Below are 16,423 nucleotides of genomic sequence, written 5' to 3'. Positions count from 1 at the left end.
AGGATCGATTTTAATGCCTCCATTTTGGTTGTTGCTGTTACAATTTCCGAAAAAGCCTAACTGCGCCAGTCCTCCTGTTAGTTCTCCACACCCACCTCCTTTTCCCTGAGACCCCGCCCTTTTCTCAGCCCCAACCACAAAAGGCCGCGCTGTTTTAGCTCCTACACGGTGCTCCGCCCCCTCCCCAAACGTCGCAGTACTGCAGGGAAACGAGGTGGGCCCGGCTGGGGGTGGGGGACGGAGTCGGCTTCGTCTTTCCGCTCTACAGCCAATGGTAAACTCCCCCTGAGGGAGATGGGGGAGCAGGCTGTAGAGAAGGTCCAAGTATTTTTCCCTTTTTCTGCCACGTCCCAACCATTGACGTGAGCCCACTCCTCAGGTTCTGATTGGGCGTATGCATTGTCTGTCCAGGCAGAGATCCTGTAAGCCGATTGGTCATCTCTGCCATGAGGGCGGGGCTTGTGTACCCTCCTCCTTCGCCTCAACCGCGGCGCAAGGGGCGGGACTCGCCGCCACCGCCTCTGCTTCCGCCGCCGCCGCCGCCGCCGCCGCCGACACAGCCGCCAGCCGCTGCGCGTTCGGCGGGGGAGGAGTTGGAGGCGGAGAAGAAGGCGGTGGTGGCGGGTGGAGGTTCGAGCGCTGTTCTCGCTCCGGAGCCGCTGCACATTTCGGTGAGGGTTTTTTTTTTTTTTTTTTTCAATCTGGCTTGTTCCGCTGTAGGGAGTGTGGGGGTCGGGGCGAGGAAATTGCTGCGTTCTGCTCCTCAGTTTCTCTGTCTTTAGCCTCGGGAAGGAGCGGGGCCTGTCCCTGGCCTGCTGCGCCGGCCATGGTGGGTGGGGTTGATGGCTGTGGGAACCCTTCTTCGCCTCCTGGGCCCTGTCCAGCCCGGACCCGGGCCGCGCTGCTATCCGGGACGGTCGCGCCCGCCGCCCCGGACGGATGACATCGGTTGGTATCGGGGTCTCCGCTGCCGCTCTTTCCTGCTGCCTCTTCTGCTGTCCTTGGTGACTTGGCGAAGGACCCCACTGGCTTTCCCGTACACTCGCCACTGTCCAAGAGTGTGCCCCCCAACCAACACCTCACATCCCCCTTCTGCCGGTTTCCCGTCACCCCGCGTAGAGCGGAACCATCTTACGCCACAGGCCTGCAGCCCCCCTCCCCCGAGGAGCCTTCCGTTGCCGTCGCTCGGCTGGGCGTCTGCATTTTCCCCGATTGTCAGTGAGGCTCGGCACGCAGACACCCCGCTCGAGCCGCAGCAGCCTCTCTACTCCCGGAATCAGCACCCTTCCGCCAGGGCTGTTCTCTGTTAGCGATGTCAGGCCAGAGCTCCTCTTGCAGATGCACCTTTAATTTGGCCTCCCTCAGATGACTGTTAATCATTTTGCGCACATTCAAAATGGTGAGCTTGAAGACGCTCAGACCAAGTTGAAGCAAAGGGAGGTGGTAAATAGTCATTTTGCAGGGAGGAAGAGTAATCTGAGAGTTCCCTCTCCGGACATTAAAAAAAAAAATTTACATCCGCATAGGCACTTCTTTTGAGTCTGCTGGTTCTGTGAAGTTTAAAATTTTCATTACACGCTTAATGTATTCTGTTTTATCATGAAATATTTGGTCACATTTCTTTAAAATGGCAGTCACCTTTGCTGAAGGCTACAGATTATGTGAAGTGTATGTGAATAAACCTGAGGATAACAGTAATAAACGTTTAAACTATATTTTTCAGTGTTGTAATTGTCTTTTGGGATTCATGTCAATGTTATATGAGATAACCACTTCATTTTAAAAATTCGTTACAGACATGGCAAGTTTGATGTACGTTTCAGCAATAATAAATAACGGACTGTTAGGTAAAATTAGAATATTTCTTTTCATCCCCCAGTCCCATTCCAGTGTAAAGTTGACAGTTTAGTGTCCATTTTTCAAAATCCTCTTACAAATGCACTTCTAAACACATAAACGTACAGGTAAAGTTTTTTTTTTTTTTTTTTTTTTTTTGAGGGAGGCTATACCATGTACCAAACATGTTTGCATACCGCTTGCTTATTGATTTAATTACATATCTTGAACATCTTTACTTGTTACATAAAGGTCTCCCTAATACTTTTTTAAAGGCTAACGGGTATCAGTTTGAATGGGCTATAATTTATTCTATTCCCTTTTTGGAAGACATTTAATTGTAGTTTCTTTTTGGTATCATAATGATTTGTAATGAAAATAACTTTCTAATTAATTGATCGATGTTTAATTACAAATTTTAACTCATCCTTGATTTAAAAAAATTAAACAGTATGGAAGAATGTAAGATAAAAAGTACTGCTTCCACTTCTAGTCCTGCTTGCATCCTGATTGTCTGCCCCTGTTAACAATTCAGTAAACTTCCTCTATGTGTGATTATTTCTGGAGCATGGGTTCCTAGAAGTGGAGTTGCTCAGTTAAAAGATTATGCATATTTTAAATTTTGGTAACCCTTTCTCCCTCTTTATTACTCTTGTTGAAAATATTCTTGAATGTTTCTTACACACTACTTCTTCTAGGTAAACTTTAGACTCAACTAAAAATCCTTAGCTATTTTGAATAAGGTTGTATTGAAATTTTAGATTAACTTGGAGACAACTGAACTTCATAGTATTGAGTCTCTCTCCTCAGAAATGTGTCCTCTCCATTTTATTCACATCTTGTTTTATATTCTTAGGGAAATTTTTATAGTTTTTCTTTTTTTCCTTCATACGTATAACATTCCTTCCCAGTATTCCTAGCTATTTTATGATTTGATTCGTGTAGTGGATGGAAACTTTCAATAACATTCCTCTCTCTCTCTTTTTCTCTGGTTATGCCAAACTTTTGAGTTTTCTATCATGTATCAAATTATTTTATTGAGTTGATTATCAGGAGATAGTCACAGTTTTGTGGTTTCCTTTTCAGTTTTTATAATTTACGTGTTTTTCTCATTGCTTTTGCAATTATACATCCTATAAAATATTGAGCACTGATAGATTAAAAACTAATAGCACTGATAGCTAAAAACATGTCATTGTTTCTGACTTTAAGGGGGATGCTTCTGATGTTTTAGCATTAATTATGTTTGCTGAAGCTTTCTGGTAAAGCTGCCTATATTAAAATATTTCCTTCTAGTCTTGGCTTTCCAAGATGATTATGTTGTTGTTTCTGACATTTTTAAAAACCATAAAAGAGTTTCCTTATATATATATATATATTTGACATCTTTTGAGGTGGTATATGTGGTCATCACCAGTATTCCCTGGTTTATATTTTCCTGAGAGATCACCCTCTTAGAAAATCAACCTTATTGAGGATAATTTAGATACAATAAAATGTACTTATTTAAAATGTACAGTGTATTTTGTTTTTGACAAATGTGTATTCTGTGACCACCACCACAGTCAAGAGTGGAATATTTTCATGTCACGATTAAGGTATAGAATATTTTCATCTCCCCCAAAGTTGCCTTTTGCAGTCAATCACAATTTCACCCTGAGGACTAGGAAAGCACTCATCCTTTTTTTCTTGCTATAAATTGGTATCATTTTCTCTAGAATTTCATGTAAGTGGAATTGTGTAATACATACTCTTTTGTATCTGACTTTTTCTCTTGGCATGTTTTTCAGGATTATCCATGTTTTTCTGTACTTAACTGGTTCATCTCATTTTATTGCTGAATAGAAGTCCTTGGTATTGACTTACTAGTTTGTTGACCATTCCACCTATTTACAGATACTTGGATTGTTTACAGTTTGGGGCTGTTATTAATAAATAACCTTCATTTATTGAACATTCATTTATTCAGTGAACATTCATTTATTTTGAATTTTGTGAACATCTTTTTTTCTTGGTAAATTCCTAGAAATGGAACTTGTTGGGTTGTATGATACATGGATATTTAACTTTGTAAGAAACTGCCAAGCTGTTTTCCAGAGTGGTTGTCCTATTTTACATATCCGTCAGCAGTATATGACAGTTCCAGTTGCTCCACATCGTCCTCAGCACTTGGTTATTTCAGTCTTTTAAATTTTAGCCCTTTTAGTGGGTATGTAGTAGTATCATACTGGGATTTTAATTTACATTTACCAGATGACTAATGGTGCTGAGAATTTGCTCAAGTGTATGTCTTAATGAGCAAAAGATCTGTTGACATCTTTTGCTCTTTAAAAAACAAAACAAAAGGGTGGTTTGTCTTACTGAGTTGTAAGCATTTTTTAATGCAGTCTTAATACAACTCATTTGACACAGAGATACATAAACACACACAGTGCAATCTGAAGCTTGTTTTTTTCATTTTCCTAATTTTAAAAGAAGAGCTTTTAATTTTGATAAATTCATCTTACCAACTTTTTCTTATGATTTGTGCTTCTGTGTTCTAAGAACTCTTTGCCTAATGCAAAGTTGTGCAGATTTACTCTTATGATTTTTCTATAAGTTTTCTAGTTTTGGCTTTTATGTCAAGGCACATTATACATTTTGGGTTACTTTTTGTATATGGTGTGTAGTAAGGGTCAAGGCTTATTTTCTTTTCAGGTGTATATATAGTTCTAGCACCATTTGTTGGGACTACTTTCCTTTCCCCATTGAATTAACTTTGTCAAAAGTCAGTTGACCATATAGGTGAATCTGTTCCTGTACTTTTCTCTTCATCTTTGTGCCTGTAATTTTGCCAATACTAAGTTGTCATGGTTATTTTTACTTTATAATAAGTGTTGAAATTAGGTAATATGAATCCTTGAACTTTATTCTTTTTCAAAATTGCCTTGGCTATTCTAACTTTACCATAAAACTTTTAGAGGCAGCCTGTTGGTTTCTACAAAAAGTCCTGAAGGGATTTTAGTTTGGATTGTGTTGAATGCATAGATCAATTTAGGAAGAATCGACATCTTGAGTCTTCCAATTCATGAATACATGTTGTCTCCATTTATGTAGGTCTTCTTTCATTTCCTTTGTCAGCATTTTGTAGTTGCATCATAAAGATGTTGCTCATTTTGTTAGATTTATATCTAAGTAACAGTTTATACTATTATAAATAATTTTCTTAAATTTTAGTTGCCAGTTATTCACTGCTATATGTAAAAATACAGTTGGTTTTTGCATATTGACCTTGATTATTGCAACCTTGCTAAATTCATTTATTCGAGTAAATTTTTTGTAGATTCTTTGGAATTGTCCTATGTAGAGAATCATGTTATTTGCAAATATAGATCCGTTTTATTCGTTTTCAATTTGTATGTAATGCCCTCTACCTTTTCTTCTTATTAGACTGACTAAGACCTCCAGTATGATGTTGAATAGCAGTGGTGAAAGCAGATATCCTTCTCTGTTCCTGATCTTAAGAAGAAAGCTTTGAATCTTTCATTATTGAGTGTAATAGAGTGGTGCTATAGGTTGAATGCTTATGTCATTCCAAAATTCATAGTGTTGAAACATAATCCCCATTGTGAGGATATTTGGAGATGGGGTCTCAGGGAGGTGATTAGGTCATGAGGCTTCTGCCTTCATTAATGTATTTGTGTGCTTATAAAAGAGGTCCCAGAGAGCTCCTATCCCCTTATGCCATATGAGAACACAGTGAAAAAACTGCAGTCTGTGAACCAGGAAGTGACCCTCACCAAACATTGAATCTACCAGCGCCTTGATTTTGGACTTCCCAGCTTCCAGAACTGTGAGAAGTAAATTTCTTTCTCTTTTTTCTTTTTTAGACAGAGTCTTGCTCTGTCGGCTAGGCTGGCGTGCAGTGGCGCAATCTCAGCTCGCTGCAACCTCGGTCTTCCAGGCTCAAGCAATTCTCCCGCCTCAGCCTCCTGAGTAGCTGGGATTACAGGCGTGTGCCGCCATGCCCAGCTAATTTTTGTATTTTTAGTAGAGACGGGGTTTCACCATGTTGGCCAAGCTGGTCTCGAACTCCTTACCTCAGGTAATCCGCCTGCCTTGGCCTCCGAAATTGCTGGAATTGCAGGTGTGAGCCACTGAGCCCAGCCGAGAAATAAATTTCTGTTGTTTATTAGCCACTTCAGTCTATGGGAGCTTGTTATAGCAGTCCTAATGGACTAAGACAAGTGGCCTTTTATCATATTGAGGATGTTCCCATTCTGTTCTTGGATTGCTGAGAGTTTTTTATTGTTGTTGTTGTTTTTGAGATGGAGTCTTGCTCTGTTGCCCAGGCTGGAGTGCAGTGGCCCCATCTCGGCTCACTACAACCTCCACCTGCTCGTGGGTTCAAGCGATTCTTCCGCCTCAGCCCCCTGAGTAGCTGGAATTACAGGTACACGCCACCTGGCTAAATTTTTTGTATTTTTGTAGAGATGGGGTTTTACCATGTTGGCCAGGCTGGTCTTGAACTCCCGACCTCATGATCCTCCTGCCTTGGCCCCCCAAAGTGCTGGGATTACAGGCATGAGCCACTGTGCCTGGCCGAGAGTTTTTTTTGTTTTGTTTTGTTTTTTGTTTTTTTTTGTTTTTAATCGTGAGTGGCTGTTAAGTCAGGTATTTTTACTGTATTTATTGAGATAATAATATAGTTTGTTTCTGTGTTAATGTGATGAAGTACATTAACTTATTTGCGAATGTAGAATCATCTTCCATTCTGTGGCTAAACCTCACTTGGTGATGGTGTATTATCTAGTATCTTTTTTATAAATTGGTGAAATTTTTTTTTTGTTTGTTTTGCATCTATGTTCATGAAAGATACTTTTTCACGTAATGCTGGCTTCATAGAGTTGCAAAGTGTTTCTTCTTATATTTTTGAAAAAAATTTTATTAGGATTAGTATTATTTGTTTTATAATTTTTTTTTAGGGTTTGCGCGTGAACTCTTCTGGTCCTAGAATTTTCTTTGTTGGAAGCCTTCAAAGGATAAGTCCAATCATCCTTTAATAGATACAGGATTATTAGGGTTATCTGTTTCTTCTTGAAAGCTTTCAGTCTTTGTATGAGTCACTCACTAAGTGCGGTTTAGTAGTTTTTGTCTTTCAAGGCATTTGTCTTATTTCATTTATTCATTGTCATAAAATTGTTTCTTAATTATTTTGATGCCCGTAACATCTGTAGTGATGTCTTTCCTTTCATTCTTGTTATTAGCAGTGTGACCTCTCTTGTTTTTATTTGGTTCCAGGTTTATTTTATTAATCTTTTCAAAGTCAACTTTTTATTTGATTGCTTCTTGATTTTTTTTATTTTTAGTTTTATTGATTTCTACTCCTTACTATTTCTTCTATATGCTTTGGGTTTAAATTCCTCTGTGTTGATTTATTAAGGTGTAAGCTTAGGTCATTGACTTGAGACCTTTTTTCTTTGCCTTCCAAGCACTGCCCGAGGTGCTCACACAAATTTGATGCGCTGATTATTTTTAAAGTTCTTACATCACGTCCACTTTGACCCATGGAGGCTGCTGTTTAATTTCTAAATATTTGGTGATTTTGCATGTCTCTTTCTTTGTATAATTTGTTTTAAATTCTTTCATGGTTGTTGTATGACCAGAATATGGTTACTCTCAGTAAATGTTCCATGTCCACTTCAAAATAATGCGTATTCTGCTGTTTAGCGATGGAGTATTCTATGTCAAGTTGATTGATGGTGCTTGTTAGGCCTTCTGTTTCCTTACTGAATTTTTTTGTTTGTTTCATTGATCATTGAGAGAAGAGTGAAGTCTCCGAGTATAATGGTGAGTTTATTTATTTCTCCTTTTCAGTTTTTGCATCATGTGTATTGAACCTCCTGTTAGGTGCATGTAAATTTAGGATTGTTCAAACTTTTTGGTGAACGAACCCCTTTATCATTATGTAATGCCCTCTTTATCTGTGATAGTATTCCTCATTCCAAAGTCTACTTTATCTAATATTAATATTGCCTCTCCAGCCTTCTTTTAGTGTTTGTGTATTATTTTCCATCCATTTAATCTGTCTTTTGTTTAAAATGGGTTTGCTCTGTTGTGCACATGTACCCTAGAACTTAAAGTATAATTGAAAAAAGAAAAATGAGTTTGTTCTAGACAGGCTTTTTAAATTCATCTTGAAAAATCTGTTTTTAAATTGAAGTGTTTAGACTGTTTGCATTTAATATAATTATTGATGTAGTTGGATTTAAATATGCAATCTTAATTGTTTTCTACTTACTCTGATCCCTGTTTTTGAGTCCATTTTATCTTGACCATTGGCTCACTACTTAAACTTACTTTTTCTCTTTTAAAAAGTTATTGGCTTCTCTGTGATTTATATTATACATCTTTAATAATATACTATATTGAAGCAATATTATACCACATTTTTCATAGTGTCAGAGCTCTACAACAGTATATTTACAATGTATATTTACAATTTCTCCTTATCTTTTGTGCTATTACTGTTTTACCTTTTACAAATGCCATAAATGCATAATACCTTGTAATGTTTGTTTTATTCCTGTGCTGTCTAGTATGGTAGTCTTTAGCCAGTGTAGCTATTTAAATTTGAATTTAAAGTAGTATAAGTTAAATTAAAATTATTTTCTTTGTTATAATGGCCTCTTTTCCAGTGCTTACTCCTTCTGCATGAAGAACTTGCTTTCACATTTCTTGCACTTCGGGTCTACTGGTAACAAAGTCCGAAGATTGTCTCACAAATACTTTGTTTCACTTTTTCTTTTGAAAGATTTTGCTGGATATACATTTATTGTTCACAGTGTTTCTAATATTAAGGATGCTGTTTATTATCTTTTGCACAGTTTCAAATAAGAAGTTGGCTGTGATTCTTATTTAGTTGCTTTTTCTACTGTCAGTATCAAATATGTTTTATCAGTGGTTTTTAAATTTTATTTTATGTGTTTGTTTTTTGAGACAAGGTCTCGCTCTATTGCCCAAGCTGTAGTGCAGTAGTACAAGCTTGTCTCCCTGTAGCCTCCAACTTCTAGACTCAAGCAATTCTCCCACCTTATCCTCTAGAAATGCTGGGATTGCAGGCCTAAGCCACTGTGCCCAGGCTGTCGTTGGTGGTGGTAGTGGTTGTTTTTGAGACAGAGTCTCACTCTGTTGCCCAGGCTGGAGTGCAGTGGCACCATCTCAGCTCACTGCAACCTCCACCTCCTGAGTTCAAGTGATTCTCATGCCTCAGCCTCCCAAGTAGCTGGGATCACAGGCTCTCGCCGCCACACCTGGCTAATTTTTGTATTTAACAGAGTTCCACCACGTTGGCCAGGCTAGTCTCACAACTCCTGGCCTCAAGTGATCTGCCTTCCTTGGGCTCCCAGAGTGCTGGGATTGCAGGCATGTATCATTCGTTTTTTGTTTCGTTTTGTTTTTTGTTTTTTTGTTTTTGAGATGGAGTCTTGCTCTGTCTCCCAGGCGGGAGTGCAGTGGCACGGTCTTGGCTCACTACAAGCTCAGCCTCCCAGGTTCACTCCATTCTCTTGCCTCAGCCTCTCGAGTAGCTGGGACTACAGGCACCTGCCACCACTCCTGGCTAATTTTTTTTGTGTTTTTTTTAGTAGAGACAGGGTTTCACCATGTTAGCCAGGATGGTCTCGATATTCTGGTCTCGTGATCCACCCACCTCTGCCTCCCAAAGTGCTGGGATTACAGGTGTGAGCCACCGTGCCTGGCCGTATCATTCATTTTTTATAGCAGGTTAGAGATGTTACATTATGGGATATGTGTACATTTTTGTGTGTTTTATATTTATACTGCTTTTGTGGGGGGAAATCACTGAGCTTCTTGGGATATATGATCTTTTAAATAATGTTTGAAAAATTCACAGCATCTTCGAATGTTTCCACTGCCCTCCCTCCCACCGCCAATTTGTGGGATTCCAGTTAAATTCATGGTGGTTCATTTAATGAAGTCTACAACTCTTGGAGGCTCTGTTCTGGTTTTTGTTGCTGTTGTTTTTTAATGTGTTTCTTTTCACTTAAATCGCTTTTTATGTAGGCTTGGGTCATTTCTTTTGACTTATCTTTTTTTTTTTTTTTTTTTTTTGAGACAGTCTCAGTCCATCACCCAGGCTGGAATGCAGTGGTGTGATCTTGGCTCACTGCAACCTCTGCTTCCTGAGTTCAAGTGATTCTCCGTATCTCAGCCTCCTGAGTAGCTGGAATTATGAGCGTGCACCACCATGTCTCACTAATTTTTTGTATTTTCATTAGAGACGAGTTTCACTATGTTGATCAGGCTGATCTTGAACTCTTGACCTGAAGTGATCCACCCATCTTGGCCTCCCAAAATGCCGGGATTACAGGTGTGAACCACTGAGCCTGACCTGACTTATCTTGAGCTCACTAGAAGTTTCCTCCCCTAGTTTTTTAATGAGCCCATAGAATGCATTCTTCATTTCTGTTACTGTGTTTTTTATTTTTTGCATTTCCATTTTCATCTCTCCTGAAATTTCTCATGAGTTGATGCATGTTCCTACCTTTGTGCCGAGTCTTTAAAAGGGTAATCATAGTTATTTTAATTTTCTTCTCTGATAATTCTGTTATTTGCCTTATCTGGTTCTGTTCATTGCTGTCTCTTGATAGAGAGGGTTTTTTCCTCCTTAGCTTTTTTGTCTTGTAATTTTTGACTGAATGGAAGACTTCGTATGCAGAACAGTAGAGATTGCGGCAAATAATTCTTATGTCTGGATGTGAGTCTGCTTCTGCATCTGCTAGGCTTTTAGTATGGTGTGGCGTTGATTCAGTCTAATCCATGATTGAGATGGGTTTGGATTTTGTTTCTGCGGTTGCATTGTGTTTAGTGTTACCTTGTGCTTAGTGTGGCAGCTGAAGTGCCTGATTTTTCTAAGTGTTCCTATTTCACTGTCAACTTTCAGCTTTCTCATGTGTGCCCATACCTCAGTGGAGAAGTTTCTCCACATGCTGTCATTATTCCCAGCAGTAGACTATTGTTTCTTGATGCTGACTAGCCTGGGGATGGATGCAGAGTTTTCTCTGTCTTCCTTATCTGTACTCAGTGTTACGCAAGCCTTGTGTCTCTTGTTTTTGGGTATGGGCCAGTGATGCTGTACCTTCTCTCCATGGTAGCCAAACTCTGCCTCATATCTTTTTTTTGAGACGGAGTTGCACTCTTGTCACCCAGGCTGGAGTGCATTAGTGTGATCTCGGCTCACTGCAAACTCCGCCACCCAGGTTCAAGCGATTCTCCTGCCTCAGCCTCCCAAGTAGCTGGGATTACAGTGATTTGCCACCACGCCCAGCTAATTTTGTACTTTTAGTAGAGATGGGGTTTCCCCATGTTGGCCAGGCTGGTCTCGAACTCCTGACCCCAGGTGATCCTCCCACCTCGGCCTCCCAAAGTGCGACCTCAGGTGATCCTCCCACCTTGGCCTCTCGAAGTGCTGGGATTACAAGCCTGAGCTCTGCACCTGGCCCACATCTTTGATAGGTTTTGTGCAGGAGAGATTTTCTGCTCCTTCCCCAGTGGTAGCAAATCTTTAATGTACCGGTATAGGAGCCAGGACTATAAACTGTTTCCTAACTCTGCTCTAGGAGTAAAGGTCTTTTTCTTTTACTCATACTCAAACCACAATGGAGGACAGAGATTGCTGCCCTTCCCTAGTGGTTTAAAGTTGTTGGCCATTCACTGTGGCTCACACCTGTAATTTCAGCATTTTGAGAGGCCAAGATGGGCGGATCATGTGAGGTCAGGAGTTCAAGACCAGCCTGGCCAACATAGTGAAACCCTGTCTCTACTAAAAAGAAAACAAAAACCAAAAAAATAGCTGGGCGTGATGGCAGGCACCTGTAATCCCAGCTGCTTGGGAGACTGAGGCAGGAGAATTGCTTGAACCTGAGAGGCAGAGGTTGCAGTGAGCCGAGATGGCGCCACTGCCTTCCAGCCTGGGCAAGAGAATGAGACTCCGTCTCAAAAAATAAAATAAAAATAAACTTGTTGCTTTTTTTTTCTACTAGGGAGAAGTGTTGAGGAAGGGTTTCATTCCTTTCCCTTGTTGGCAGTCACTCCCTTTCACAACTGAAGTGGGAGTGACACTCCAGCTTTCTATACCCTGCAGAAGTGGAACTCCTACAAATGATGTATTTCTAAAATTACTTTTTATAGCTGTTTACTGTACTGACTTTTGTATGTTGATGTTATAGCTGTCTGTCTTAATCTGTTCCTGCTGCTATGACAAAATACCTAAGACTGGGTAATTTATAAAGAAAATAATTTATTTCTCTCAATTCTAGAGCCTAAATGTTTAAAATCAAGGTGCCAGTGGGTTTAGTGTTTGATGAGGGCTGCTCTCTGCTTCCGAGATGGCACCTGGTGCTTGTCTTCATACAGCAGAAAATGAAAGAGCGTGAAGGGCTAAGTCATTCCCCCCCAGCCTTTTTATAAGGTACTAGTCCATTTATGAGGGCAGAGCTCTTATGACTTAATCACTTTTCAAAAGACCCCACCTTTTATTACCATCACAGTGTGGATTAAGAATTTTGGAAGATGGCACAAACATTCAAACCATAGCACTGACACTATCACTGAATTTTTTTGTATGTCTCAATTTTTTCTTTCAGATTTCTTTTCACTTTAATAGAGTTTTATTTTTACTTTTTACAAATTTTATTTCTACATTCCTAGTTTTGTTGGTATCTCTTTTTTTCCTCCCCCCCCCCCCCCCCTTTTTTTTTTTTGGTTTTACGATGGTTAGAACTTTACATGTTAGGCTGGGTGTGGCGGCTCACCCCTGTAATCTCAGCATTTTGGGAGGTCGAGGCGGGTGGATCATGAGGTCAGGAGTTCAAGACTAGCCTGACCAACATGGTGAAACCCCGTCTCTACTAAAAATACAAAAATTAGCCAGATGCGATGCACGCCTGTAATCCCAGCTACTCAGGAGGCTGAGGCAGGAGAATTGTTTGAACCCGGGAGACGGAAGTTGCAGTGCCCTGAGATCGTGCCACTGCACTCCAGCCTGGGTCATAGAGAGAGACTCTGTCTCAAAAAAAAAAAAAAAAAGAAAAAAGAACTTTACATGTTAAGTAGAAGTAATGATTGGCATTTTAAGAAGGAAATGATACTGACACTTCACTGTTCAATATAATTTTGCCGTACGTTTTGGACTGATTAGTTTTATAAGGCTTAGTAAATTCTTTTCCATTTTTAGTTTCTTGAGAGTTCTTTTAAACTTTAATGAATGTTGAATTTCATTGAATGCTTTTTCTCCATCCACTGAAATGTTTATTAATGAAAATAGAGGCAATCATATCTAATGATGAGTCTGTTTTGGAATAGACTCAGTATATACTGTTTTCAAATATATTGCTGTAATGGCTTGCTAATATCTCTGAATTTTTGTTTTTTTATCACTGGAATTGACATCTAATTTTTTATTTTTGTGACTTGTCTGCTTGTCTGGCCATTTCTTTTTTTTTTTTTTTTTTTTGAGATAGAGTTTAGCTCTTCTTGCCCAAGCTGGAGTGCAATGGCGCGATCTCGGCTCACTGCAATCTCTGCCTCCTGGGTTCAAGCAAGTCTCCTGCCTCAGCCTCCCGAATAGTTGGGATTACAGGCATGTGCCTCCACACCCAGCTAATTTTTTGTATTTTTAATAGAAATGGGGTTTCACCATGTTAGTCAGACTGGTCTTGAACTCCTGCCCTCATGTGATCTACCAGCCTCTTGGCCTCCCAAAGTGCTGGGATTACAGGCGTGAGCCACTGCGCCCAGCCTTGTGTGGCTAGTTCATGAAGATTTTACTCTGCTCTTCAAATGAACTTTAAAACAAGCTTATGAAATCCTTTTCTGTTCTCTGGACAAACAGGTTTAGCACTGGAAATCTATTTGTATATTTGGATAGAAATTTCTATTAAGACCTGTGGGCCTATTGTTTTGCTTGTGGGAAGATTTTTATTCCTTCCCCCGAAGTCGGGGCCTTACTCTGTCGCCCAGGCTAGAGGGCAGTGGCACAATCACGGCTTACTTCAGCCTCCACCTCCCAGGCTCACGTGACCTCCCACCTCAGCTTCGCATGTAGCTGGGACTACAGGCACACACCACCATTCCCATCTAATTTTTATATTTTTTATAGAGATGGGTTTTCACCATGTTGCTCATCTGGTCTTGAGCTCCTAGGCTCAAACTGCCCACCTGCTTCAGTCTCCCAAAGTGCAGGAATTGCAGGCATGAGCCACTGGGCCCAGCCTAGTGTTGTCCTTTTAAGTTATACTTTTAGTGACCCTTATTTTTATGATTTACACATTAAAGAAACATTCATCTGATAACCTTAATATCTGAAGTCTTCATAGGCATTTTCCGTTTCCTTTCATTTTGTTAATTCTTGTCAACGTTATTTCTCATGTATGTTGATGTATGTTGTACTCTTTATTGTGAGTTCATATTCTTTGAAATTTTACATGTGAGAATTCTGACCTGGGTTGAAAGTGAGACGACTTTCAACTGAGAGGAATTAGCTTTGCTTCTCTCGGGTACTTGGAACACTGCTCCCTAAGACTTAACAATATTCTTACTTTGTGGCTTGTTGGCTCATACAGGTTGTATGAATTGCAGCCACAAATCTAACGAGATTGAGCTGTGGCTTTGAATTGTTAGGCGAGATATTCCTTCTCTTTTCCACCATTCACCCCCTACCCAGAGTTAAGACATTTTTATTTGCTTTGAGTTGTGAGGTTTAAAAAAAATGTTTTATCTGTCATACTGTTAGAAACAGAAATTGAGAAGTTGAATTTTCATGAGATCTTGTTTTATACATGTGTTTCTTATTCTCTAATGTTTGTGTGGTTAGAAGAAGGATCTCATGTCCTAGGTTTCCCAGGATAATTCCACTTCACACCTTCTATTTTTGTCTAATAATTAATTGTGTGTTTTTGCATTCTGAAGTGTCTTAGCCTAATTTTCAGTGGTCCATAAAAACCTGTTGCTAACAAAGTGATTAAACATTTTTCTGCCAATTATAAAAGAAGCACAAGTGTGAAAGAAAAGTTGGGAAACAAAAAAATGCCTTCCAAAGGCATAAAAATCACTCATAGACCCAAACTGAAATACAACTTTAACACTCGAATATGTTTTCTTCCAGTGACTATTTAAAACTTTTTATTGCACTGTGCTTATAAAAATGTGTGTAACTTCAGTAAATTAGCACAGACTGAAGTCAATATAAATACCAACCAAGTCAAAAATTAGCATGTGGCCGGGTGCGGCGGCTCATACCTGTAATCCCAGCACTTTGGGAGGCCGAGGTAGGTGGATCACTTGAGGTCAGGAGTTTGAGATCAGCCTGGCCAACATGGTGAAATCCCATCTCTACTAAAAATACAAAAATTATCCAGGTGTGGTGGCAGGTGCCTATGATCCCAGCTACTCGGGAGGCTGGGGCAGGAGAATTACTTGAACCCAGAAGGCAGATGTTGCAGTGAGCCAAGATTGCACCACTGCACTCCAACCTGGGCAACAGAGTGAGATTCTGTCTCAAAAAAAAAAAAAAAAGAATTAGAATGTTACTAGCACAGCCTTCTGCTATAATACCTTTCAGGATTTTGTCTTCCTCCTCTCTGGAAAAGGTGATTATTCTCTCTTGGTATGTAACACCATAGATTAATTTTGCTTGTTTTTGAACTTTTATAAAAATGGAACATACAGCATGAATTTTTTATATTTGGCTGTTTTTCATTTCATTTATTTTTTTGAGATCCATTTGTGTTTGTAGTATTCCTGTTGTGGGTAGCTCTAGTTCGTTTTTGTTGTATAGTATTTTGCCTACAAATATATTCTGTTACATTCACCCATTTTGCTGTTGAACATTTGGGTTGTTTACAGTTTGAAATTATTATGGACATTGCTTCTGTTGAACATTTTTAAAAATTTCTTTATTTTTTTAGAGATGGGGTCTTGCTCTGTTGCCCAGGCTGGAATGCAGTGCCGAGATTATAGCTCACTGCAGCCTGGAACTCCTGGGCTCCAGCAATCACCCTCCACAGACTGCCATATAAGTGGGACTGTAGGTGAACATTTTTATATGTCTTGGTATGCATTTAGAAGATGGACTGCTTGACCGTATCATATGCATATGTTCAGGTTTAGTAGGTGCTTCCAAAAAGTTTTCCAAGATGAATGCAGAGATGTATATTTACAGCTATAATGTGAAAGTTGCTTAAAATCCACACCAACATTTGATATGGTTAATATTTTAATTTTCATCTCCAGTGTATAATAGTAACTTGTTCTAATTTATGATTTCAGCCAGTTTATGAAATTGATACCTTTTCATATGTTTCTTAGCCATTTGTGTATCCTTTTCTGGAATGTGTCTCATCATGTTATCACATTTCTTTTGGATTATCTTATTCTTTTTTATATTTAGGAGTATGTTATATATGCTGTATGTGAGCACTTTGATACTTATATATAATGTACATTTCTTTTCTCATTTGTGGCTTTCCTTTTCAGTCTCTGAATGGTATCTTTTTATGAATGGAAATTTTAAATTCCATTGTGCAGT

The 16,423-nt window shown here is 39.5% G+C and overlaps 1 protein-coding gene across 2 annotated transcripts in view; it reads left to right on the top strand.

The window, feature by feature from the left end:
- Positions 1-379: 379 nt before the first annotated feature.
- PJA2 (praja ring finger ubiquitin ligase 2) overlaps positions 380-16,423 on the top strand; it is a 72,800-nt gene continuing 56,756 nt past the window's right edge. The window contains exon 1 of one of the 2 annotated variants that reach the window (XM_023212258.1): positions 380-671. In XM_023212258.1, coding sequence (XP_023068026.1) covers positions 395-671 — 277 coding nt within the window. In that variant the 5' untranslated portion in view covers positions 380-394. The remainder of the gene's footprint in view (positions 672-16,423) is intronic. The other variant, XM_023212259.2, reaches the window with a different exon arrangement.

This window comes from Piliocolobus tephrosceles, chromosome 4, assembly GCF_002776525.5.
Source record: "Piliocolobus tephrosceles isolate RC106 chromosome 4, ASM277652v3, whole genome shotgun sequence".
NCBI classification, from domain to species: Eukaryota; Metazoa; Chordata; class Mammalia; order Primates; family Cercopithecidae; genus Piliocolobus; species Piliocolobus tephrosceles.
Note: the sequence above shows the minus strand (reverse complement) of the source record. Positions and strands in the feature narration are given on the sequence as shown.